This window comes from Hyperoodon ampullatus (genome assembly GCF_949752795.1).
Source record: "Hyperoodon ampullatus genome assembly, chromosome: X".
NCBI lineage: Eukaryota > Metazoa > Chordata > Mammalia > Artiodactyla > Ziphiidae > Hyperoodon > Hyperoodon ampullatus.
The window spans coordinates 27,666,273-27,693,970 of record NC_136913.1 but is presented as its reverse complement, the minus strand read 5'-3'; the positions used below and the strand labels follow the sequence as shown (position 1 = coordinate 27,693,970).

At 36.0% G+C, this 27,698-nt stretch overlaps 1 protein-coding gene across 1 annotated transcript in view; it reads right to left on the bottom strand.

Annotated features, from left to right (window-relative positions):
- Positions 1-27,698, bottom strand: part of IL1RAPL1 (interleukin 1 receptor accessory protein like 1) — a gene marked incomplete at both ends in the record, with an annotated part of 1,135,095 nt that overhangs the window by 3,585 nt on the left and 1,103,812 nt on the right. Inside the window, one exon of the mRNA XM_079727212.1 lies at positions 12,319-12,462. Within this exon, the coding sequence (XP_079583338.1) occupies positions 12,319-12,462 (144 nt within the window). The remainder of the gene's footprint in view (positions 1-12,318; positions 12,463-27,698) is intronic.

Here is a 27,698-nt window from a genome sequence, read left to right as displayed (position 1 = left end):
TTCTCATGAACCTGTAACCTGGACCCCTTAATTTGGATGTTCAGCATGTACCTCACATTTGACATGCTCACAACAAAACAAGCTTCCCATCTCAAGCTTTGTTTTCACATTTTATTTCACTTAAATTTTATTAACATAACAATCTCATATCTTTAGTCTCCAAACTTCAGAGGCATGTTCCACTTATCTCTTTTCATTACCAATAATAATCTCACAGCCACTCACTGGTAAAAATCCTTTGGATTCTGTTTTCATCCTAGGTGAGGCCCTACTCTCTTCTCAACTGTTATAATTATATTTTACTGGGTCTTCCCTCTCCATTTCCTTATTCTTCTGGCCCATTCCACATAGAATCACAAAATTTATTTTTCCAAACCTCACCACTGATTATGTTTATGGTAGCTTAAAAAATATTTATGGCTATCCGTTGTCAAAAAACCAGCAGCTAACTCTGCAGTTGTTTCCTCTGAATCTGAGTCTGATATCATTGAGTTGAAGGTGATCTCTTTTCCCATGTATTATATTATTGTGCTCACATCTTATCTTCTTTCTTTGACCACAAGATCCTTGACTCAGATATGTGACTAGTGCTTAGTAGATGCTCAAACATATCTGTTGATGAAATGAATGAATGGCCTCTCATTTGGGTATCACATGACATACCTTATGGGTAGTGTGGAGATTTTCTCAAGATTTGGGCCATTTCCTAGGAGAGATGGCTTTGGTGATACACACTCCAAGCTGCCTGGACTCCTCAAGTAATTACTAGGAGCTACAGGGTCAAAGTTTAGCAAAGTTCCTTTGGAATAATCTTGAACTGTATTTTCTCACTGTGACTCAGTTGAAGACCTCAGAGTCCTTGTAAACTTTTCTGAAAAAGTGATTTTCATGCTAAAGCATGAATGGCAACAATTTGGAGGACTTGATAAAATACAGACTGTTAGGCACCACCTCCAGAGTTTTCAATTCAGAGCATCTGGAATATGTCCTTAGAATTTGAATTTATAGCAAACTAACAGGTGATACTGCTGCCGGTCCAGGGACAATACTTTGAGAAACTCTGCTCTAGGACAGGGTATAGGTACCCAAAGGTCTCAAAGGCATCAAAGAACTGCAGTCAGCTGCCAGGTAATTGATCAAAGTACCACAAAACCTACACACTGCAGTCTCAGCTCCATGATGAGTGGTCTTGATACTTACAGGGCATGTGCTCTAAATAAAATAGCTGAAAATCCACTTTCATCAAAAAGGGGATAAATTCTTACCTAGACTAATATATTCAGTAACTGTATTAAGCTTAAATGAACCTCGGGAAGAGGTGCTGTGGTCTCAGTCAGTTTTCTATCTCTTTATGTCATCTGAGTGAATTTACAACATTTAAGCTAATATCTCCCAGATAAAAAGGAGTTGCTCACATGTTGGTTATTCTGGTAATAAGGCCCCTTGCAAGCATCTGCAGCAGCTTCCTCCCTCAAATCAATGGGACACTGGATTGATATCTAATTCCTCTCTTTCCCCAAAGGCTAGGTCAGTGCAGTATTGGGCTAGGCATTTATTTACCCACAGAAGCAAACTCCTGACTTGAAAATTATCAGACTGCAAACACCAGGCCAGATATCATGCTAAATTCAGCAATGTTTTCTGATTCAAAATCATATGGATTCTAAGGTTTCTTCTTTTTTCCCAGTTACCAGCTGAATCTGAATCTTGGGAAATATTTCTTAGATTTTTTTTATATCTGTAAGAACATATATTTACTAATCTTAATGTGTATAAGAAACTGAAAATTTGAGATTTTTTATAATCATAGAAAAAAATTATGCTAAGATTTTTAAAGGTAGGACTGTGTTCTTTTAAATTCAACTTAAGTTTATAAACAGCTGAAAACTAGTTAGTCATAACAAGATAGTACAACAATGTATTTCTTATTCTGAACTTTATTCTCTAAATTTTATTTTCTGTAACTTAAACCTTCAACTATAATTCTATTGACTACAGAGATGGAAAGCAGTTGATGTACACACCCTCTGTAATCATATTCATAAACTCTAATATAGTCATTGGTTTACTCTTTCCATGATTTTCAAGAGATTCTGACTGTAATTTCCCACAAAAAAAAGAAAAATAGGAATGAAGTCAGCAAGATGGTCAAATAAGACATCCCTTGCATGTATCCTCTCAGCTGCAGTACAGAGCCAGTCCTGCCCACCCAAGGACCCATCCAGTGACCAGATAGAAGCCTTCCCAGAAACCTGGTGGGAGACATACCCATCCACACACCTGGCAATAGGTCCACCGAGTGAAGACCCGATTGTGGATCCTGAAGTGAACACTTGTCCAAGTGCTATACTACTGAACAAGATACTAGAGGCATTCCTCTCCACCCAGAGACCAGACAGGATCTATGTGAACCTGAGCTCCTGCTCACAAGCCTGCCAACCATGAACGTCACTGCAGACCCGGAAACAGACTCAAAACTAGTTCCAGCCCAGAATGGTTATGATTCTGGAGGTAATCCCATTGGCCTGGGGAACAGACAGGAGAAGAACTTTACCTGCTAAAATCAGTGTGTAAAGATTAGAAGAGATGTTTGCTCCTTCAAATGCAGAGACACTAATGCAGGGATACATGGATCACAAAGAATCGGGCAAATATGACATCACCAAAGGAAACTAATAAAGCACCAGTAACCAAGCCCTAAGAAATGGAGATCTACAACTTGTCCAACAAAGAATTAAAAATAATCATCTTAAAGGAAATCAGTGAAATAAAAAACACAGATAGACAATTTAACAAAATGAGAGAACAATGCATGAACAAAATGAGAATTTTATTAAAGAAACAGAAACCATAAAAAAGAATCAGACAGAAATCCTCAAGCCAGCAACTACTTTGACTGGTGAATTCTACCAAATATTTAAAGAAGAATTAATGCAATCCTCAAACTTTTCCAAGAAAAAATTGAAGAGGAGGGAACACTCTCAAACTCTTTTTTTTTTTTTTTTTGCGGTACACGGGCCTCTCACTGTTGTGGCCTCTCCCGTTGCAGAGCACAGGCTCCGGACGCGCAGGCTCAGCGGCCATGGCTCACGGGCCCAGCCACTCCGTGGCATGTGGGATCCTCCCAGACTGGGGTACGAACCCGTGTCCCCTGCATCGGCAGGCGGACTCTCAACCACTGCGCCACCAGGGAAGCCCTCTCAAACTCATTTTATGAGGCCAGCATTATCCTGATACCAAAGCCAGATAAGGACACTACAAAAAAACTATAAGCCAGTATCCCTAATGAATATAGATACAAAAAAATCTCAACAAAATACTAGCAAACCAAACTCAACTGTACATTAAACAGATAATATAACATGATCAGTGGGATTTATGGGACTTCCCTGGCAGTCCAGTGGTTAAGACTCCATGCTTACACTGTAGGGGGCATGGGTTCAATCCCTAGCCAGGGAACTGTGATTCCACATGCTGTGTGGCATGGGCAAAAAAGAAAGCGGGGTTTATTCCTGGGATGCAAGGATGGATCAACATATGCAAATCAATTCCATTTAGAATATCATCAAAAATTATAAAATACTGAAGAATAAATTTAGCCAAAGAGGTGAAAGATCTGTACATTGAAAACTATAAGACACTGATGAAGAAACTGAAGAAGAAACAAATGGAAAGCTATCCCATGTTCATTAATCAGAACAGTTAATATTGTTAAAATGTCCATAATACCCAAAGCTATGTATAGATTCAATATAATCCCTATCAAAATTCCAATGGCAATTTTAACAGAAATATAAAAAAATTCTAAAATTCATATGGAATCAAAAAAGACCCTGAATAGCCAAAGCAATATTGAGAGAGAAGAGCCCAGCTGGAGGCATCACACTTCCTGATTGCAGACTATACTTACAAAGCTATAGTAATCAAAACAGTATGGTGCTGACATAAAAACAGACACATAGACCAATGGAACAAAACCAAGAGCCCAGAAATAGACCCACAAATATGTGGTCAGTTGATATTTGACAAGGGGGCCAAGAATACTCAATGTGGAAAGGATAATCTTTTTAGTAAATGGTGTTGGGAAAACTGTCTATCCACATGCAAAAGAAAAAAGCTGGGGCCCTATTTTACATCACTCACAAATTTTAATCTGAAATGGATTAAAGACTTAAATGTAATACTTGAAACCATAAAACTCCTAGGAAAAAACATAAGGAAAAACTCCTTAACATTAGTTTTGGCAACAATTCTTTGGCTATGACACAAAAAGCACAAGCAACAAAAGCAAAACTAAACAAGTGTGACTATATCAAACTAAAAAGCTTCTGCACGGCAAAAGAGACAATCAATAAATAAAATGGCAAGTTACAGAATGGGAGAAAATATTTGCACACCATATATTACATAAGGGGAGGGTTAATATCTAAAATATATAAGGAACTCATACAACTCAACAGCAAAAAGACATGTAGGACATACAATGGCCAAAAGGTGCATAAAAAGATCATCACTAATCATCAAGAAATGCAAATCAAAACCACAATGATACCTCACCTCATACTTCTTAGGATGGTTATTATCAAAAAGACAAGGTAACAACTGTTGGCAAGGATGTAGAGAAAAGGGAACCCTTCTGCTCTGTTGGTGGGGATGTAAGTTGGTGCAGCCACTATGTAAAACAGTATGGAGATTCCTCATAAAATTAAAAATAGAAGTACCATATGATCCAGCAATCCCACTTCTGGGTATATATCTGAAGGAAACGAAACCACTCTCTCAAAGAGATATCTGTACCCCAGTGTTCACTGCAGAATTATTCACAATAGCCAAGACATGGAAACCACCTAAGTGTCCATCAACAGATGAATGGATAAAGAAAATGTGTATATGTATGTGTGTGTATACATATATATAATACATATATATAAAAATACATACACACATATATACACACACAGCAGAATATTATTTAGTAGAATATTATTCAGCCATAAAAATGAAGGAAACCTTCCATTTTATTTAGATGGATCTTGAGGTCATTATGCTTAAGTGAAACAAGTCAGACAGAGAAAGACAAATACTGCATGATCTCACTTACAATGTGGAACTGAAAAAGCTGAATTCATAGAAACAGAGAGTAGAATGGTGGTTGTCAAGGGCTGGGGGCAGGGGAAAGGGGGAGATGTTGGTCAAAGTAAATAAACTTCCTGCTATAAGAAAAATAATTTCTAGGGATACATACACAGCTTGGTGAATATGGTTAACAATACTGTATTATATACTTGAGAGTTGCAGAGAATAGATCTTAAGTTTTCTCACTACAAAAAGAAATAGTTATGTGAGGTGATGGATATGTTAAGTAACATTATTGTGGCAATCATTTCACAATATATATGTGTATCAAATCGTCACACTGTATACCTTAAACTTACACAATGTTATATGTCAATTATATCTGAATAAAGCTGGGGGGAGAAAGAAAAACAAACAAACCAAAAACACCAAACCTAACCAATTAATTAGTTGCTTTGTTACTTTAAGTCAAACAATTAGTCCAGTAGAATTTTCTCCTTCAATTTACCAAATGAACTACTATGTTTTAAAAAAAGATATATTTGAGGGGGAAAACGTTTGGACTCTGGAGAGTTAAGAAATAAAAATATGAATTAAAAATATTATTAAGAAATCTTGAAGAGAGAAGGAAAATATAGAACTGTGTATCAGGAATAAAAAAAAGTGGTTGGAAAAATGATAAATAAATATTTTCCTCTTTGACATATGAGAGGATATTAGTCAATTCTCTTTAAAAGGATTGAGAAACCAAAGGATCCATGGATTTTTTAGAACAATAGAGCTTTTAAGAAAATGTAGACTGAAGACTCCCTTATCAAGATGAAGGTGGTGGCTATACTGGATGTGGGCTAGGAAAGAGACTTACTGACAATATAAATGGCTTGGGATTGACATTCACGTTTTGGGAGTTTTTAACTTTTAAACGCCTGTTGATTAGTTGTCAGATGTTATTGGCAGGTGGCCACTTCTTTTTTTAAATTTACTTTCAAATATTTATAAGTCACATATGTGAAATTGACTAGTGACAGAGGCCATTATTCAGCAAATGGATTACCAAAAGGAGACCCAGGTAGGGCCCAATGATGAACTGTGTATTTCATTTTAAAAGGCGATTTTCTATGTTTGCATGTAGTATATTAGCACAGAATTATGTGATCACTAAAAACTAGCATTGACATAATTTGAATAAATAAGAGTTTTTAAAAAATTAAGTCATTTTTTTCTTGTATTTCAGATTTGCCTTCATATACTTTTTTATATTTCCAACTAATAATTTTTCAATTAAAAACTCTGCAGAAATAGATGATAGATCTTTGAATAAAAAACATTAAGCATATATTAATATTTTGATTTTGTGATTATTGAATGTCATTGTATTAATAAATTCCACTTTTCATGTCAATTCAGCCATGGCAGCATCTGACAATTATACTCGAAAATAAAGCTGATTGAGTTTTACACTTTGAAAATTTAACAATATTGTTCTAGTTTACATGTTTTACTACTTGGTACTTTTCTGAACTATTTGAATCCATAGGACCTCAAAAAAGAGGTCCTTCTGCTCCCACAAATAAATAAATAAATAAATAAATGTGATAAGGAATCTTGAATTCATAATGCTCTACAAGTTGTAAGTATTCACTAGTAAGTGCTCATTACTCAAAGTGAAAAGGGCTGCAAAAATGATGTGCCTGAAGTACCATTTTAGTAAAGATGAAGGAGAAAATAACTAGACCTTGGGATTATGAGGGGAATCTTTGTAAGTTAGGGGGAAATATGAATTGTATATGAGAGAGAGAAAGAGAAGGGAGGGAGAAGAGACAGGAAAGAAGGAAGGAAGGAAGGAAGACAGAAAGGAAGGAAGGAAGAAAGGACTACCTTTATACAAGCATTTAAACAAAAGTGGAAGGGAAACCCCAGTCAGAGGCATGGAGGGACAAAGGATTCTGGTTGTTGTGATAACTGTTTTTTTTTTGTAATTATTCCAGCAAAGATGGTGGGATATTATGTTAGTGTATGTTCAGCTCTAGAGACAGTAGGTTGCCTTTATGAGGATGGTCAGCTAGCATTTAATTAGAATAAGGCAACACTCTAGAGCCACTACAAACACTTCAACTATCTTTATTTCTGATCAAAAGTAGATGCTTCATTAATTAGCACAATGGATGTTAGAAATAAAGTTTCATTGCTAAAATTAGTGGCTTTTTACTAAGTATAGTAGATCTTGGAAATGGACCCTCCATGTTGAAATCAGTGGTACTCAAGACATATGCAAAGGAAATCATAAATAAAACGAAAAGATAACCTACAGAATGGGAGAAAATATTTGCAAATGATGTAACCGACAAGGGATTAATTTCCAAAATATACAAACAGCTCATAGAGCTCATTATCAAAAAAAAACCCAATCAAAAAATGGGCAGAAGATGTAAATAGACATTTCTTCAAAGAAGACATGCAGATGGCCAAAAGGCACATGAAAAAGTGCTCAACATCACTAATTATTAGAGAAATACAAACCAAAACTACGAGGTACCACCTCCCATCTGTCAGAATGGCCATCATTAAAAATTGTACAAATAATAAATGCTAGAGAGGGTGTGGAGAAAAAGGAACCCTCCTACACTGTTGGTGGGAATGTAGTACAGCTATATAGAGAACACTATGGAGGTTCTTTAAAAAACTAAAAATAGAGTTGCCATATAATAAAGCAATCCCACTCCTGGGCATATATCCAGAGAAAACTCTAATTCAAAAAGATACATGCACCCCAATGTTCACTGCAGCACTATTTACAATAGCCAAGACATGGAAGCAACCTAAATGTCCATTGACAGATAAATGAATAAGGAAGATGTGGCGCGCGCACACACACACACACACACACACACAGTGGAATATTACTCAGTCATAAAAAGAACGAAATAATGCCATTTGCAGCAACATGGAAGGACCTAGAGATTAGCATACTAAATGAAGTAAGACAGAAAAAGACAAACATCATATGATACCGCTTATATGTGGAATCTAAAAAAAATGATACAAATGAACTTAATTACAAAACAGAAATAGAGCCACAGACGTAGAAAACAAACTTATGGTTACCAAAGAGTAAAGGGGGGCAGGAATAAATTAGGAGTTTGGGATTTACATATACACGCTACTATGTATAAAATAAATAAACAACACGGGTTTACTATGTAGCACAGGGAACTATACTCAATATTTTGTAATAACCTATATGGGAAAAGAATCTGAAAAGGAATTTTATTTATTTATTTATTTAAAACTGAATCGCTTTGCTGTATACCTGAAACTAACACAACATTGTAAATCAACTATTCTTCAATTAAAAAAAGACATATGGATAACATAACATCATTTAGAGACACATCCCACCCCTCAAGTATCTAGTGGGGTCAGTGTCCTGCCTCCTTAGGGAAACTGTTCCAGGCTGATTCCAAATGGTCCTGTGTCCTGATGAAGAATATTTTTTCCATAAATTCAAATTTATTTCAGAAAGAATGTAAAAAGTTACATGTAATAGAAAAGATGGTAAATATTAGAGAAATTTTTGAAAAAATATAAGTATAAACATCTCAAATCATAACACACTACAATGCTGTTTTCATGTTTAAATATTATCTTTCAGTTCTTACCTACATGGAGACAAAGGTATGTGCAAAGCTGATGATCATAGTATACAAATCTTTTTGTTTTCTGCTTTTCATTTAATAGCATGACATTTTTCTGTATCACTACCCAGTTAATGAAGAATATTCTTAGGTGTCTTTAGATGGTTAGCCTAATCTTGCCACTGGCATTGTCACATTTGCCTCAGGGGTAAGGTTTTTTGCAAGGTTTTTGGGGAACTCACACACAGACACACAGACACACACACTCACATGACACAGAGTTGGGACTTCTTCAAGTTTATAGGATAGGTTAAATGATTGTTTATTAATAAATGTATATGCAGCAGAATTTGTCCAAATTTTCTTTCACTATTTTGTGGAATCAAGGTGGTAGAGGAGTAATTTACCTTCTCCTACCCCTAATCATTATGGTTACCTCATTTACTCAAAGGGACCTGAGAATTATGTGTAACTGCATTGTCTTGGTCCATTCTCAATAGTTGTGTTTGTCCAAAGACCAGCACCTCGTTTTAACAGGAATTATGCATGCTCAGATTCCATGGGGGTGGCCAGGCTATAAATGTAAGTTGGGTCACCCTGTTACAGCAGTTGCTTTCTTAGCTAAGAAAACTTTCTGCTCTGGCAGGCAACATAGACGCATGCTCTTTTTTTTTTTTTCAGAGAATCACAGTAAATTTGTACTTAGAAAGAGAAGTCTGGCCGAGTGTGCAGGATCAAATGGAGGGGAACAGAAAAAGGCTAAGAAGGTGGTGCAGGAGGAACGCACAAGGCATTTGCAATGAAGACTGAGGGAAGAGTCTATTTTCAAGAGGTACAATTAACTGACCATGATTACTAATTGGAAATGGCAGATGAGGAGGAAGTGAAGCAAATGAGGTAGAGGATGATACAAAGAACTGAGACGTAAAATGGAGGATGATAAGAAATGAGTGTGTGGGGTGTGTGACTCAAAAGCTGGGGTTGGGACCTATCATAGTGGAGAAAACCAACAGGTTAGCAGAGAAAAAAATGATAACAAGAGAACTGGGAGAAGGACATTTAGATTTAGGAGTCATTTGTACACAAATGCAAGTGTAGACGGCGTTGTACATGTGATCCAAAAAGGTGGTGCTGCAGAATTAGGAGAGAAGTGCTAAGGCCTGAGTCTAGGGGAAACAATAAAATGTAAGGCTGTGTAGAGGGGAACAAGGAGTGATGTGAACAAACTAAGAGAGCAAAGTATCAATATGTTCCATCTTGGAAAAATAGAATGCTTTTGATATACAACTGATACAGTCAGGTAATGCCTATTGCAATGACTTGAAAGGAACTGACTAAATGTGTCTAGATGCCAAATAGTTCATCTCCTAGTCTGACACAGTGATGGAAATTTGGGGAATTTGGAGTCATTTAGACCTGGGTTTGAACTCTGTCTTCCTGGTTGTATAGCTCTCTATCAATAAAATAGTCAACACAGCCCTTGTCATTTAATACATATTCAATAAATAGTCAGTGAATCTGTTATTATCAATCACCATAGTTCTGACATTACTTCAAAATATGAGGTAAACTTTCTTTCCCTCTTTTTCTTCACACTCTTTGCCTTTCCTTCCAAGAGCACTTTATGTATTCCCTTTTCAGGGGAGATAACATGGTACCCAAGAATAAAGAAGACCGATCAACTTTGACTTTCAAATTACAGTGTTTGAAGCCAAGTCAAGAATATGAAAAGTTTGGGGTCTCTTAACAATTATCTCTTCTTTAGAAAAAGAAAGGACTTGTGGGAGAGCTAGGAAGAATGGGGATTTGATGATGTCAGAGAAATTTTTCAACAATGGAAGAGTAGATATTTATTCAACCATAATAGCATGTGTAGAAGGATGTAAGGGGATGAGACTAAGGTTTAGAGGCAACTAAACTCTTCAGAATCTTCTACCATTCAGAACACGACAAAAAATTATACTGGAAATTGATAGTTTCGGTGAAATCATTCATATCATTCAGGACACAAAGTATGTTCAAAATAGATAAAGTGAGACTTGTTTAGGTAATCTGCTTTTTCTAATACCTTCTACTATGCTAACTGTGCAAGCAACAGCAGATCTTTAGGTTATACTGAACACACCAAAGTTTTAAAAAGCTAAAAACAATAGGGGCTCAGTGTTCAATAAAATAAAGGCTTTGTAAATAGACCTATATTCAAATCCCATCTTGGCCACTTACAATAATACTAGTGCTATCTTCTTTAGTAAGTTATTTAACCACTGGGAGCCTCAGTTGCTTTATCAGTAAAATGGAGATTATAACATTGACCTTAGATTTTTTTTTGAGGCTTAGCAAAAATGATTTTAAGAATGCCTAGCACTTTACTTGATTCTCACTCAACAACGACTCTGACATTGGCAATTTTCTCATATCTCTTTGAAGCAGTACTGAACAATTTAATAATTTGTATGAACAGGCAAGGAAGTTAGAAACAAAGAATAAATAGGCTAATCAGTACTTTAAAATGAAAAAAAAACCAACAAACAAACAGCTTTGCTGCAGCACAGACTTCACCCTGATGGGAAGGGGAGAAGGTTAAAAAGAGAGGAGTGTGAGGGATGTTGAATAAATTGCTCTTCTTCACAAGTCTGACAAACTACAGTTCTACCTGTGATTTATTCCAGAGGCCCCGGAAATGTGGTAGCATGGGCAATTGCTTTATTTTCCTTTGTACCAATTAGTGAAAAATGGATAGTCAATAAAAAGAGATTACAAAAATGATCAAGAAACCTTGACCGTCTGTACAATTTATTGTCACTTCACATATGCTTCCTATATTGCAAGTCTATCTTATATATGAATCACTTTCAAACGACCAAAAAAGGAAAAAAAAACTTTAGTCCTCTCAGGTGCGGTTTATGGAGCTCAATTTTAAGGACTCCAAATTCTTCTTAGATTGTACACATATTCATGACTGACCAGAGGCAAATAATAATTATGATTTCTACAAAAACAATATTTACTTATCCAAGTTGAGTAAAAGTATTAGATTTATTATTATGAAAACAACTTGCTTGTACACTTTCCTATCTGTTGGTCCCCACTTGGAAAAAAATTAGCCTGTCTAAATATAGCTAAATAAACAGGATTGAAAAGACTGCTGGATGATTTCTAAAATATTTGGTACTGTTTCTTATAACTGACCAGTCTAAACAAGGAACAAATTGAGATTCACTTCAAACTATTGGACCAGGGAACACAATTAAAAGAGACACTCCTTACCTATATAGAAGTAAAGCTGGACTTTCAGTACTGATTACAAGGTGAGAGAAGATGAACACACTGATAACACTCTAATCAGCGTTTGTAATTCGCAAGTGCTGTTTGGAATACCATTCTAAAAAGAGTAGGTGTTGCTTTACAATTTTCAGAAGAAAATACCTACTGGCTGCAAAGCATCACACATATAGTTCCATATAAAAGATGAATTTACAAACTGAACATTGAAAGACTGTAAGAGCTGCTGCAAATGGTTATTCAGGTAACTTTTCTTCCCCTCAAAAAAACAAAAGCAGGAAACAGAATATTCAGAAAGAACATTAAAAGAGGGAACTCATCTTACCTCCATCCAGCTCCTCAGCCCCAAAATGATTCCTATAGAAGAGCATGATTTCTATCTTGTAACACTTGTAGATGGTCACCAAACAAACAAGCAGCAGAAGGATAGCACCAAGCCCTCCAGCAAGTTCAACTGTATACATCAGCTCTAGAAAAAAAATTACAAGAGGGAATTATACCATATTCTCATACAAAATCATAAATTCAACTTGATTTCACAGTTTTGTGGATGAGATCAGATGTAGGTAATGGATTAACAAAACCCCTTCCTTTTCTCCCTGAGAATTTGATCTTTTGATAACTTTCTAGCTGTTTCCTTGGTAACCAGATAAGGTAGTATGTGGTAACTGTGTTTCTAAGCAACATTGCTTCTGGTAAAAATGAACCTATATTGGTAGACTGCATTTGGACTGAGAATTATAAATACCTGATTGGAAACTATAATTTTGAGCTTGCTGGAGTGCAAGTAACTCTTACATATAAACCTATCCCTTGTGGGAATCCTGCAAGCTATGCTCATGGAGTTGATAAAAGAAAAATCGGTTCCTGTGGATATGAAGCTTTTAAGCCAGGATGGTTTCTGAACTCACCCAATATGAAGGGCAGTGTGGACTGTCGCATAGAGTGTTGGGTGGACCACCTAATGAATACTGTCTGCTGGCTCCTGTCAGAAGCAATAACACTTGTCCTGTAGCTTTCTGAATAGAGTGGTGCCAATGTGGCTGACCACGGTCTTGGAGGCTGAGTGCTAACTTGGGCTTAAGAAATAGGCTCTCTAGTGGATGTCACACCAGACTATGTTGGTAGTATTTTCCTTTCACTAAGCTACTTAAAATGTTTTTTCTTATCCTTTCTTTCCGCTTTTACTTGGTATGTTCCTACCTTCTATCCAAAAGAGGAATTTTCCTGCCATTCACTGTATACAAGTTCTCTTATTCCTATTGAATGTCTATATTGCATAAAAAATGATCAGAAAATTTAAGGGATAAAATATTCACTTCTTTTTTTCTCCTTTAGAGCTCATGAACATTGTAACAAATTCAATGATACTGGTATTTAAACATTAAGCCAGAATGCACAGATTTTGAAACTCACTTTAACTGCCTATTTATGCATGTTGACCTTGATCATCATAGTCCAAATGTTATTGATGGGTATTCATTGTTCCCTGCAGCTGACAACTACCTTGAAAAATACTAGTTTCCTTAATTACCATTAAAGATAAATATTCCTGAAATTATGGCTCTAAAATAATGGTATTTTGATCCTGTAATTTACAATCCACTAATGGGTTATCTAATTTTGTAACATAGTCAGTGTAGTTTTAGACTGAGAACTTTAAAATAATCTATGGTTTTGCAGTGACAAGTACTCTTGGGTTACAAGATCACTCCTGAGATCTTACAAATAGGGTGAAATCATCATGGGTGCAATGTAGTATCAGTGATAAATAATCTGAAAAGTATGGCCGTAATTTTCTCACAAGGACATGTTTGTGTGTGTGTGTGCTTGCATGTGATGTCACTTTTCCTGTGATGATTACAGAAAAAAAAACCTCAGCCATATTTCTCATTATCTACTCCTTCATTCCTAATTCAACAGTTTAATTTAAAAAATACATATAAACTACTGTTTCATCAAGTGTATTTTTCTGCTCTTATTAAAATTAAATAGGACACAGAAGAAAAACTTATAAAAAGTGATTGGACTTTATAAATTTAAGAAAGAAAAAATAAAGTGAGTTATTAAATCTTTTAGAGTCTAAGTGAATTAATATGAAGTGTGAAATACTAAAAAGCACCTCAAGGAAATTTATATGTTTTTTATTTGTAAATATCAGACAGCTTTATTTGCTGAATCTTGTGAGGGACTACACAAGATAGTACTACAAAAGTACCAGGAATAAAATACAAAACCCAATTTAGTATAATGTTTTCCCACTACTATGTGAACAGAAAAGATTAGTGGGTAGATGAGTCTGTGGGGTACACTGAGTTTTGTTCTCTCAGGATATCAGTTAAACTCCACCACACATAGAAGCCTGTATAAAACTCTAACTTATGCCCATAGGCTAATTTATATACCAGAAAAAATCTGATTTAAATTACACTGGGTATAATGGGAAAGAGAAGCATTTGGACTATGGCTACTTTTTTTTTTTAACATTTTTATTGGAGTATAATTGCTTTACAATGGTATGTTAGTTTCTGCTTTATAACAAAGTGAATCAACTATACGTATACATATATCCCCGTATCTCCTCCCTCTTGCGTTTCTCTCCCACCCTCCCTATCCCACCCCTCTAGGTGGTTACAAAGCACCGAGCTGATCTCTCTGTGCCATGCGGCTGCTTCCCACTAGCTATCTATTTTACATTTGGTAGTGTATATATTGGACTGTGGCTCCTTTTAATATTCATTCTGTTTTCTAATATAATGTATTACACACTTGGAATTCATCACTCTGAAATTTGTTGTGTGAGAAAAGAAATTAAAAAATAATGGCGAATGCTTAACTTCTACTCTCAAACACTGCTAGCAGAAGTGCCCAATGGTACTACTATATATTAGAAAATTTTGAGTAGCTGCTAATGAAGTTAAATATGAATCTACCCTATGAACAGCAGTTACACTCCTAAGTATTTACCCAAAGGAATTATAAGCAGATATCTACAAGAAGACTTGTACAAGAATGTTCAGAGTAGTCTTATTCATAGTAACCACAGCTGGAAACTACCTAAGTGTTCATTAACAGGATATGATGAACAAACTGTTGTGTGTCCGTGTGATATAATATACTCAGCAGTAAAAAGAATGAACTACTGCAACATACATGAATCTCACAAAATTATGTTATGTGAAGGCCAGACACAAAATAATACCTTCCGAATAATTCTATTTAAATGAAGTACAAGAGCAGGCCAAAATAAACCTCAGGGATAGAAATCACAAGATGGATGCTTTGTGGGTGGGTGATGGGAAATTTTATTGGGAAGGGGCAAGAGGGAACATAATGGGGTAAAAAAAAAACAACAAAAGACAAAAAAAAACCTCTGTGTCTTTTTTCAGGTGTAGATACAAGTATTGATATATAATTTTGTCAAAACTCATTGAACTAAACACTTACGATCTATGTGTTTTATCTTATGTTAATTGTACTTCAATTCTTTAAAAATTTGATTTTTTTTAAAAAAAAGAGTCATTATAAGTTCTAACCCAAGGGCTATGTGGGAAGAAGCTGTAAGGAGAGCTGGGAGTCAGGACAGCTGCTTTGCTCTAGATAAGTGCCCAGGCAGAGAATGGTTCTTTCATGGTGCCCCTAAGCACATCCTTTGATTCTGGAACCATGGCACTGGGCCTGGGCATCTAGCATGCCTTACACACCCATATCTCGTTGAATAGCTTTTAGAACAATCAAAAACTATGCCTGAAATATAATTCTATTAATCCAGTAAGCAGCATTCTCATTTTCTTCAAATGCTATTTGTAACACTGGTCTCAACACACATTTTTTTTAACTTCTAAAAACTGAATATGTGTAAGAGAAAAATTTTATGACAATAAGTCTTTTTTGTTTTCAGAGAAGTAGTTGCCCAAATGTGAATTATTCCCATTGCTAGATGTCATGAGCCACTCAAAAAACTGTATATACTACCTTGAATACACTATTTATTAGGCTAACCAATAATACTGTCTAAATGTAATGAGAAAAAGAGAGCAGGGTTGATGAGGCTTAGCAATTACAGAAATGGTCTTGTGTCACATGAATACCTCCTTTAAGGTACAAACATATGAAAACTTACATATACCTAGAGTGTGAGCAATAAAGCTAGAAAAATTCTTCTGAGCCATATGATAGTCATTTTCTTAATACTAGGGATACCCAAAACTAGACCAAGAAACAGCATTTACAAAGAGCTAACTTATTCTGAGATCTTGACAGTATCTCAGATTTCCCCCAGAAACCTCTGTAGTATTACGTGGAGAAGCACAGGGTGCTTATAACAAACTTGTAAGTTGGAAAAGAAATGTGTCTTTCCCCACAGTCCACACAATAGTGCTTGCTCCTCAGTTAGTACATTATTTTTATAGCGTAAAGACTAATACACCTGCCTTCATATTATAAATGTGAGCAGGTTAAAAATTTTTCCATTGAAATTTTTTCCATTGGTTTATATAGCATGTGTAAATTCTCCCAAAGAAAATGGTGTATTAGATTCAGTTTCCACATTCTTTTGCTCCAAGCTGGACACATTCATTAATACGAGTGCCAGCCATTATTGCTTATACATTAGGTCAGGACAAAATTACTAGGGGTTAACTTCTGTTACTGTTAAAAGAAATGATTGGGGCTCACTGCTGTATTTTATCTTTACATTACAATGTGAATGGTGTTGCACCAGCAAATGTCATTTCCTTTTGAAATGGGATCTGCCTTTCATCTCAAGTTCAAGCTGCCTGGAGTGGCAGCATTTAAAAAATAAAAAGATTCCATTTCAGCACAATTCAACATCAGAGGATGGAAAGAGAAAGTGCAAACCTTTAAAAATCTGTTTAGCCTTTGTGTTATTTTGTTAAAATGATAGACTCTGCCCCCTTTAAGGGACTGAGACTGAATATTGAAAATTGTAAAGCAAAATCGCTAGGCAAAACCTAAGGGAAACCGGCATTTGGTTAAACACAACAAATGAACAAGTGCCAAAGAGTTACATTTAAGGGCACAGGCAGTCATTTAGTTACAGGCAATTAACAATAGTCCGTGGAAAGCTCCAGTATGGGCTAAGGGAAAACACATTGATTATTGCTGCAGTAGTAGACTGCTTTCGGAATAAATTGCTTCAATTTAAAACTAGATTTGCTACAAGCATTTTGATCAATGACTACAATTTTTTCTTATCAAGACAGTTGGACCAAGCAACCCTTTAAAAGAAACAGCTAATTAAAATAAAGCGCATGCCATCCCCTAGTATATTGGATTACACTGCAAATAATAAATGCATTTGGTTTACACTAATCTTGCTGCAATTACCTAGTATAGTTTGGAATCCTATTTTTTTTTAATTGGCTTGTACTTAGTGTTATTGTTTGCAAACTTTTTCTGCTAGGTATCTTTGAAGAGGTAAAGATGTTAACAGAGTTAAATCAAAGTTTATATGTAATTGTGTTTTTTAAATTTTTAAAAAATTATTTATTTATTAATTTGGCTGCACCAGGTCTTAGTTGCGGCAGGTGGAATCTTTTAGTTGTGGCACGTGGGATCTAGTTCCCTGACCAGCGATCAAACTTGGTCCCCCTGCATTGGGAGCATGGAGACTTAACCGCTGGACCACCAGGGAAATCCCTATATGTAATTTTGAACTCTTCACTTGGAGTATTCATGTTGTATCTCTGTCTATATTTATATATATAATCTTGTTTAAAGTATAACTGAAGACTTTAGGTGGCTTATTCTTATATAGTTCATCCTAAAATTGCCTCATTCATTACATAAAGTCCTCTGAAATGCTCTGCCCTGATTTATATGCAGTAAAATGCAAGTTTGTGGGGGAAATGCATGATAGATAATATAATGATCCCAGTTTATTCATTAGCGTCACCAAGTACATTTCTTCTTCTTTCACTGTGTTATAAAGAGCTAAACTTTATAAGGATTTATCCAACCACATAAATTCATATGCATATTTATTTCTCTGGAGCAGTATAACTTATTTGTTTCTGGCAGGAGGATAATTATGCTCAGCCTACAAAGATATTCAACTCAATTCTACAATACATCAATGCAATTTAGAAGCAGTTACAATGGTTTTTTTTTGGTAACACATTAAGAAGCTGAATTGCTATTCACATAATAGCAAGAAAATGTTTTCAGAAGGTATAAACTGGTATGTAAAGATAGTAGTTTTGCTCTTGCAAAAGTGCTTTTTGGAACAAGGAAAGGTATACATAATAATAATAATAATAATAATAATAATAATAAATGAAAGTGGTCTCTGAATTTAACAACGTGATCTGTGCAACCAAACACTTGGGCAAAAGGTTACCTTCCAAGTAGTACATTTTGCAGTTTTGGAAAGAGGTTTTCAGCCAAAGTATCAAATTAACTTTAACTTATTGTCAATTAAGAATGCAAATATGGTGGATGAATCTAGAGACTGTCATACAGAGTGAAGTAAGTCAGAAAGAGAAAAACAAATACCATATATTAATGCATATATGTGGAACCTAGAAAAATGGTACAGATGACCCGGTTTGCAGGGCAGAAATTGAGACACAGATGTATAGAACAAATGTATGGACACCAAGGGGTGAAAGTGGCAGAGGGGGGTGGTGGTGGTGTGATGAATTGGGAGATTGGGATTGATATATATACACTAATATGTATAAAACGTATAACTAATAAGAACCTGCTGTATAAAAAAATAAATAAAATAAAATTCAAAAAAAAAATAAAAGAATGCAAATATGGTATTGGCTGGGACCCATGATTAGGGCCTAGTTAGACTAAGCTCCCATAAGCCGATGGATCTGAAATGTTACACATCAATAAACTATTAAAACAAAAAATTAAATGAAAGACTAGATGGAAAAAATGCATCCTTCTTTATACAGTTAGCTAGAGCCTACCCTTGGAATGTCTTTTTTCTCTCCCCAACCAGATAGGAAGGGTGCTAAGTTTTGTTTTATATTTTTTTCTATGAAGTAAGGAATATTCATAAATGGTATTTTTTTTTTTTAATTTGGCTGCACTGGGTCTTAGTTGGGGCAGGCGAGCTCCTTAGTTGCGGCTCGCTGGCTCCTTAGTTGTGGCACGGGGGCTCCCTAGTTGCGGCATGCGGGCTCCTAGTTGTGGCACATGGGATACTTAGTTGTGACATGCGAACTCTTAGTTGTGGCATGCATGTGGGATCTAGTTCCCTGACCAGGGATCGAAACTGGGCCCCCTGCATTGGGAGTGTGGAGTCTTAACCACTGTGCCACCAGGGAAGTCCCAAGTGGCATATATTAAAAGACAATTTAAAATAAGTAATGACAGTAATCAAATAAAACATGAATCCATGAGTTTATATTAATTATAAACAAATAAATAAAAAGGAAAGCTCTCCTTTAGGGCAGAATGCCAATTGGCAAATACAGAAGGAATAATAGAGTTAGAAATCACCATTTTTCCACCATCCTAATAATAATTGACTCAGGCAAGAATTATCAAGAGAGGCTAAAGTTAATGGGTGAAATATTGATGAGGTAGGATATTCTTACTGTCTTAAAGTACCTCCCTACTGATTATTTATTAATGATTAAGGGAGAAATGGACACCATCTTAAGGAAGTGACCAAAATTAGCATTACCAGTAATGGGACAAATTGACATCCTGTACCTCCTGATGTAATGCATTAAGAAGGCATAATATCATTTATGCAGTATTCCAGCCACATATAGGTAAATATCCTAAAAAGGAGTAAAAAATAAAATCTGGTTTCTATTCTTTGAAAATGTCAATGCCATGGAAGACAAAGAAAGGTTGAGGAACAATCCCAGATTAAAAGAGACTAAAAAGACTTGACAACTAAGTGGATTGCATAATTCTGGATGGAAAATGTGGTAAAAGGATATTATGGGAATACCCTTTGAAATGTGAATATAGACTATATATTAGTGAATAGCATTCTATCATTTTCGATTTTCCTAAATTTGATAAATATACTCTGGTCTTGTCAGAAAATATCCTTGTTTTTAGAAGATTCATGTTGAAGAATTTAGTCATGATGTCTGCAATTTACTCTCATGTGGTTCAGCAATAATATGTGTTCGTATACATAGTGTAGCTCTATCTTTTTATTTACCTAACTAGATGAAGAGAGATAAGGCAAATGTGGCAAAATGTTAATAACTGGTGAATCTAGTTGGAGAGGCTATATGGAAATTATGGTAAGATCACAATAGTGCAAGTGTTATTGTAATTAGAGAATATTTTGGGTTGATTATTTTGGATTAAAGTTATTCACAGCTATTCTATTATAATCTTTGCAAAGCCTTCAGTTTAATCTTCCAAAAACATGACCTCATCTTGGAATTTTCTTCAGTAATTGTTAGCTGATTTACATTGCTCATGGGAAAAAGTCCAAACCCCTTGTGTTGGCATTCAAGGTCCTTCACTCCTTTAATTGAAGCAGCTGATTAACCTCCAGCAGGAATTATCCCTCCAATGTGAATTGAATTTGACATATGTTTTCCCAATTCTGTACCAACCTAGAACTTCTTTCCATTTATCAAAACCCTACCAATCCTGCAAGGCAAGGCTAAGATCTGTACTTTCAGTGAAGCTTTTCCAACTAAAAGCAATTTGTCTCCTTAGAACCTGTATCTTCTGTAGCTTTTTTGATGACTTACCATACTGTATTATACCACTTAGTGTTGTTCATGGTTTTACATGATAAACAATTGCTTTACCTTAGGGCCTCCCACTTTGCTTCAAGTCTTTGTTCATAGAACACTTTTGCAACTCAGTCCACTGACCACTCATTCCAAGTCACAAACCTGTGGCTGTATCCACTTTCCTTTCTCTATTTTTCACTATAGCATTTATCATTATAGAACATAGTATTTAATTTTCTTATTAATATATTTATTATCTATTGTCTATCTCCTCCCACTGGAACTTCAATTCCATCAGGGCAAGTTTTTTTTGTCTATTTTGTTCATATTTTTTAACTGATTCTATCTCAAGTGCCTTGAAAACTATCTGACACATAGTAGGAGCTCAATGAATATTTGAATAAATGGATGACTGGATGATTAAGAACAAATGCACTTTTCTAATGAAAAGTTAGATTTTTGTGCATTCCCACTCTAAAATGACGAGAATATCTCTGTGAGCCATTTTTCCAGACAATGTGTCATGAGGTTGAAGCAACTGATGGGGTATAATTATTAATACACAGTCTATTAGTGTGATGATAAAACTTCATTCTATAGAAAAATAGTCAACTTCACAGTACAGATTTAAAAGGATTCTTTCATCCATAAATCCAATGACAACATACATAATCTTTATAGACTTAAAGAATGAGGAAAGTATTGTTTTACATCTTTGATATTATTATTCATTTTTGTCTTTTTACTCACTCATTCACTTTCTTTTTGTTTTTTAAGTGCGTTAAATGTACCAGGTGTAATGCTTTGGGTTCTAGTGATAAAATGATGGATGGAATATGCTCCTTGCCTTAAAGGAGCTGATGTGTAGTTGTAGAGTCAGGCATGCAAGGAAATATTTAAAAACAAAATAATAAGAGCTAATATTTATTGTGCACCTAAGTGTCACTCTGCTAGGCCTTTTATATGGGTGTAAGAAATGCTCTACTATAAGAATAATACCCAAGGACCGGGTGAGCAACTCACTTAGGGTGTTTGTGTGTGTGAGTATTTGTGTTTCTGTTGGGGGATCTTAGAGACAGGGATCAGACACTGTGTGGCACAGTACAGGACAGTGGCTGCAAAGGAGTTTGGCAAGTAGTTTGGTGTGGAGTACGGGGAAAGCAAGTGTATGGTGTGATGGGTGATGGTAGGCAAATTCACGCTCTGATTTCTCAGCTAGAATATATTTATCTTTTTTTTTCCTTTTCCAAGCAGCTAGCATGCACCTTGAAAATAAATATTTGTTTGAAGGATTCATGGTATCAGTTAAGTCAGGTTTCTTAAAATTAGTTCAGAAAAATAGGACAATGATTCTCCCTAGTGGAAAATTGACATATATTTTCAAAATGTACCATGTGGTATTACTAACACAGACAGAGCTTTATCTCTGAAAACATTTCCCCTTTGGATTCTGAAAGCAATGTTTGAAATAGGTCTATCCAAAGACCATAATGTGGGCTGTACACAGACTATTATGTATTTGCACACACAGACACATACGAAGTATTCAGATGGGGCCTCCTTCATCTTAGATCTCATACAACTTAGCATGATGGGGAGAAGCCAGACAAAGGAAGATACTGCTATAATAAACAACTAAATGGGCCTCGGGTGACCAGTGTAGAAGACAGGGCCATTGTATATCAAGGTGTCAAACCTCACTGATGCCTAAAAGAAAACCTCTTAGAAGAAAAATTATTTGTTTTACTTCTACTAGGGATTTCCTTTTCAACATGTCATACAAATAGACAGTCACAGATGGAATGTTACAAAACGTCTCTGGAGAGAAAATTGTCAGAGTGAAGGTGGCATTGCCATTTTACTCCTTTTTGTTAAGGGCTGCAGTGTTTACCCTAAAAGCAATCCTCCACCAGAGGATATATAGTCACAGTTAAAAGAATTTGGTCTTCCACTGGGAATGCTTTGGACTGGCCAAAGAACCCAGAACATCTGGACTGCTTAGATAACCAATAGAAGGAACCATGCTCTCGACAGAAACACTGAACACTTCTAAAAAAATCGTATGATGACTTGTAGTATAGTCAGTATATTCAGTTGTTAAAAATCGATTTATAAAATATTTTACACATGTAAAAACGGAGTTATTGCAATATACAGAATGGGATGCTTTGATAAATGTTAGAGTTTTATTATTATTATAATTTTCTTCCTTTAAGATTTTAACTTATTTCATAATTATTGAAAGCATTAGAATAAAACGTGTTCAGCAAAAGCTGTTTCTCTCATGACACAAGTTTCATTCAAAATCTTGGTGATTCCACAGAGCTAGAGACTATTAAGGCAAAAACAATAATAAAACCGCATGCTGGATCATTTCCCTCAAAGGACGTAACAGAAAAATCCATTTCTTATCCCTGTTGAATCTTTTTTGATCACTCTCTGTTTTCTGAAAACGTAAAAATGTTGAGGAAAATAGTGGTAAGTTTGCCTTCCTTTTGTAAAGAGATACTCGTCAATAATTTATCAACATTTAAGTTTTTTCTTTTTCTCCCATCAACCCTCTAAGAAGGAATAGGCATGCTTTGGGAACTACCAATAGCAGAACCTACCATTCCTTGATTCCTCTTAAGGGAAAAGTAAAAAGTTCCTTAAGCTATGACAAAGTTGAGAATAAAGTGGGTGGCTCATATGTTTTAGTGGCCTGTGTCTTCAGGATATATGAAAAGCCTATCCTCAATAATGAATTCTCTTTTACCAAAACAGCGATAACACTGCCCTGCTTCACAAAGAGTAAGGCATTATCTTATTGTCTCACTCTATGTATTGATTTTTGGTGTGTGAAAATTAGCAGTGGTTTGAGAAAATGCAAAAGTCAAGGTGTCCCCTAACATGCAATGTTTTCTAATACAGACAGATATAAAGTGGAAGCAAGAATACATTCAAGGAAACAGATTTTTTTTTTTTTTTGGCGGTACGCGGGCCTCTCACTGTTGTGGCCTCTCCCGTTGCAGAGCACAGGCTCCGGACGCGCAGGCTCAGCGGCCATGGCTCACGGGCCCAGCCGCTCTGCGGCATGTGGGATCTTCCCAGACTGGGGCACGAACCCGCGTCCCCTGCATCGGCAGGCGGACTCTCAACCACTGCGCCACCAGGGAAGCCCCAAGGAAACAGATTTTAACATACTTTTAAAATGTGGAAATAACTTGATTTTATATTAAACAGATTAATGGTAGGTTTCCTGGAAGAATTTTAAAATTCTTCAGAGACTGCATCAAAATACATTTATTTTTTCTCACCTTTTTTCCTGACTCTATAAAATGTTTACTGTAAAAATTTTGAAAAATCATGTAACAATAAGAAAAAGAAATTAAAGGTCACATGGAATCAGACCCCCCTGAGATAACCACTATTACTACTTCAGTTAAAATTTTTTTTACTGCATCTCTTTCTAGTGTATTAGGTTTCAAGTGAATTTACCAGGGGCAAGTGACCTATAGTTTTAAATGCTAACACTTCAAAATAGCTTATATTTTGCCTTTTACTCTGGACAGTTTGGAATAGAGTTATCCAAGGTGGTTTATAATCTGTGTTTTGCTAAGAGCTCTTATGGTAAACTCTTTAGCCTAATTAATTTTTCATTCACCTGTCTGTTTACCCATTTCTATCTATCATTTATAGATGCCTAGTTCAGCCAGGCAAGTCTAGCAGGAATTATTTAACACCAATAGGGAGTTTTTCTCTATATAAATAATAACCATGTTTTTTTTGCAACAGTTTACAAATATTCCCTGAAAAAGCAGGTTAAAACATAGTCCCAGGGTCTTCCCTGGTGGCGCAGTGGTTGAGAATCTGCCTGCCAATGCAGGGGACACGGGTTCGAGCCCTGGTCTGGGAAGATCCCACATGCCGCGGAGCAACTAGGCCCGTGAGCCACAACTACTGAGCCTGCGCGTCTGGAGCCTGTGCTCCACAACAAGAGAGGCTGCAATAGTGAGAGGCCCGCGCACCGCGATGAAGAGTGGCCCCCGCTTGCCGCAACTAGAGAAAGCCCTCACACAGAAACGAAGACCCAACAAAGCCCAAAATAAATAAATAAATAAATAAATAAATAAATATTTTAAAAAACCCCACAATCTCATTTTAGAGAAAATATGGATTTCAAATTTCAAATTTCATTTAGTCTAATTGCATTGTTTTACAGACAAGGAAGCTAAACTGGTCTGAGAATAGTTAAAAGTTCACAGACTTTCCTGGCAGACCAGTGATTAAGACTCCGTGGTTTTACTGCAGGGGGCGTGGGTTTGATGCCTGGTCAGGGATCTAAGATCCCACATGCCACATGGCAAGTTGAAAATATATTTTTTAATATTATCAACTTTTATGGGACTACTGAGTTGCCACTGACATTAATCTGCACAAGATGATGGCCAATACGGAATTCTGTTGTGACATCTTTAATGTATTCCTTTTAGCTACTTTTGATAGTGATATAGTTAAATAATATAGATGTATTTGTTCACTTGGGGAGAATCAGAAATGCACCTAAGCAGTTGTGAGTCATTACCCTGAAATGGTGAAGTAGTATAAATGAGTTTTCAAGTCATATTCACTTTATATTTCATACTAGAATTAGAATTCCAAACTGATTTAAGTCAGGCAATTTAAGTATCATTCTTTAGCTTTTGATAATGGCCTCTTCCATTTTAGTTTCCATGAATTTGGTAACCACTACCAGTCAGTACTTTGATCTGCCATAGCATATCTTAAGGAATTATAATTCCTATTCTGCAGTTACAGGAACTTATCTAAAGATCTGAGTCAACTTTACAAACACTTAAAACTATAAGAAAATTCCTGGGAAGAGCAACTGTTTCATTTCACTTTCAAGATTTGCAAAATGAGGTACAATGACACAAAACTCTGAGAACCTATAAAATCTGATGAATGGGCTAATATATACTATTAGTCACCTGGAGTTTAATATGTTCTTACAAGATTACTGCACTGTGGCTTAAGGACAATTAGTTAACAAATGATAAAAATGAAGAACAATGACATAAAGAGACTTGCTTTAGGTCACACACAAGTGAAAAGTCAAAAACAAACACTCTCGGCTTCCCTGGTGGCACAGTGGTTGAGAGTCCACCTGCCAATGCAGGGGACACGGATTCGTGCCCCGGTCCAGGAAGATCCCACATGCCGCGGAGCAGCTGGGCCCGTGAGCCATGGCCGCTGAGCCTGCGCGTCCGGAGCCTGTGCTCCGCAACGGGAGAGGCCACAACAGTGAGAGGCCCGCATACCGCCAAAAAAAAACAAAAAAAAAAACCAAACCACTCTCAAGTAACTGTCCATTTCTTCATCCCTGTTCACAATTTTTCAGTCAATCCTCATTCATATCAAATTCTAATTCATGGTAATGATTCTTGGGTGATCTTTAAAATGACCTTTTTGTGCTTTCTTAAATATACCGCTGGATTTCTTTTTGTGAAGTACAAACAAAATCTATTTTAATAGCATTTAAATGTCCATCTTTAATTTAGAGAAATCAACCTCCAGATATATCATCCTTCATAGAACACATGCTAAAAATAGTATATGTGCCCTAAAAGTAGAGACTAATAGCTAACATATTTCTTACAGATGGCAAATGTAATTCTCAGCACTAAAATCTAATACAAGTTACCATGGAAATTTATTGGAAATCAACACGTTTTTTCCTAGTATATGACCTGAGAGAGTAGTTAGCATTTTTTTATGTGTCACGTCTAACTTCTCACTTTACTGACCTAGTTGTCAAAGTTCGATATACAGGGAACTACTTATTAAAAGTTATACCTTGCATTTTTGACCCAGTTGTGCCATTTCTTAACCGAGTGCAGGAATTCACAGCCATAAAAATGCACAGCCATCTTCCTCTCCCCAACAATGTTGCTTTCATGCCCCAGGATGGTGACAGACATCCCTCTGGCAGCAGTGACTCAACTACTGAGGACAACTAACCCAGTGCCTTGCCCAGAGCTGGGACTTAATTCATATTTAGTGAATGGGAATGATTTATTGCTTTCTCATACAACAGCATTATATGAATCATCTTTAACCAGCAGTGAAGTGAGACTTTGAGCAGGATATGAAGAATTGTCAGTCAATAGGTGTCCTGACCCAGAAATAATGAGAGTATTAAGGTAGTTCTGAGAAGTAAAAGTGAATGGTGTGTTGGTGGGTAGTGGCCATGGATATGCTATTCTGTTTGTGATCTCTGATCACATATGTGGAATTGTGCTATGTGCATGCTCAATGGCATCTGTGGGCTTCTTGCAAATATCTTAAACTGAATTATTATTTTTTAAAGTGCCTGTGTGTTACTTTCCAAGACAAAGATCTGAGTTCCAGTGATTTCCCTCTGCTCTCACTGTAGGTTTACTTGTGTTTTTATAACCTCTTTAGATGCTAGAAAGACGCCTGTAAAAAATGATTTGAACTTTTGAACACATAGGAACTGTTTATCCAGGTTCTGTTACGGTGTTATTTTTTTCTTTGCCTGTTTTGCGATCATATCATTGACCAATAATATGTGGAGGTTCAATCTTCATACTGTCTACCCTTCCTTACTACACATAATTGAGATTTAGCTGAATACAAGTGTTTAAAACAGGACATTAGCAGTATTTACTGCCCATCATATATCTTGTTCTTCCTTGGGAACTGCTATTTGCACAGGCTGAACACTGTATACAGCCTATTTGCATAGACTGAAATATATGTATATATCCATATATAGGTTGTTGAGACATCCCTAAGTGGATTTCCTTTTTAAAGAGGGATATGGAGGAACTGTGTCCAACAATGAATGCCCTCTTCACTTAAGAGGTTAATTATTTAATACTTGAAGACAGTGCTCTTTCAGACATATCTCTGAGTAGCAAATGTGTTCTATAAAGCACAATTTCATTGAATACATGAGGCAAGTAACCTCATTAAGACTAGATGTGAGGGCAACGTACAAACGTTCAAA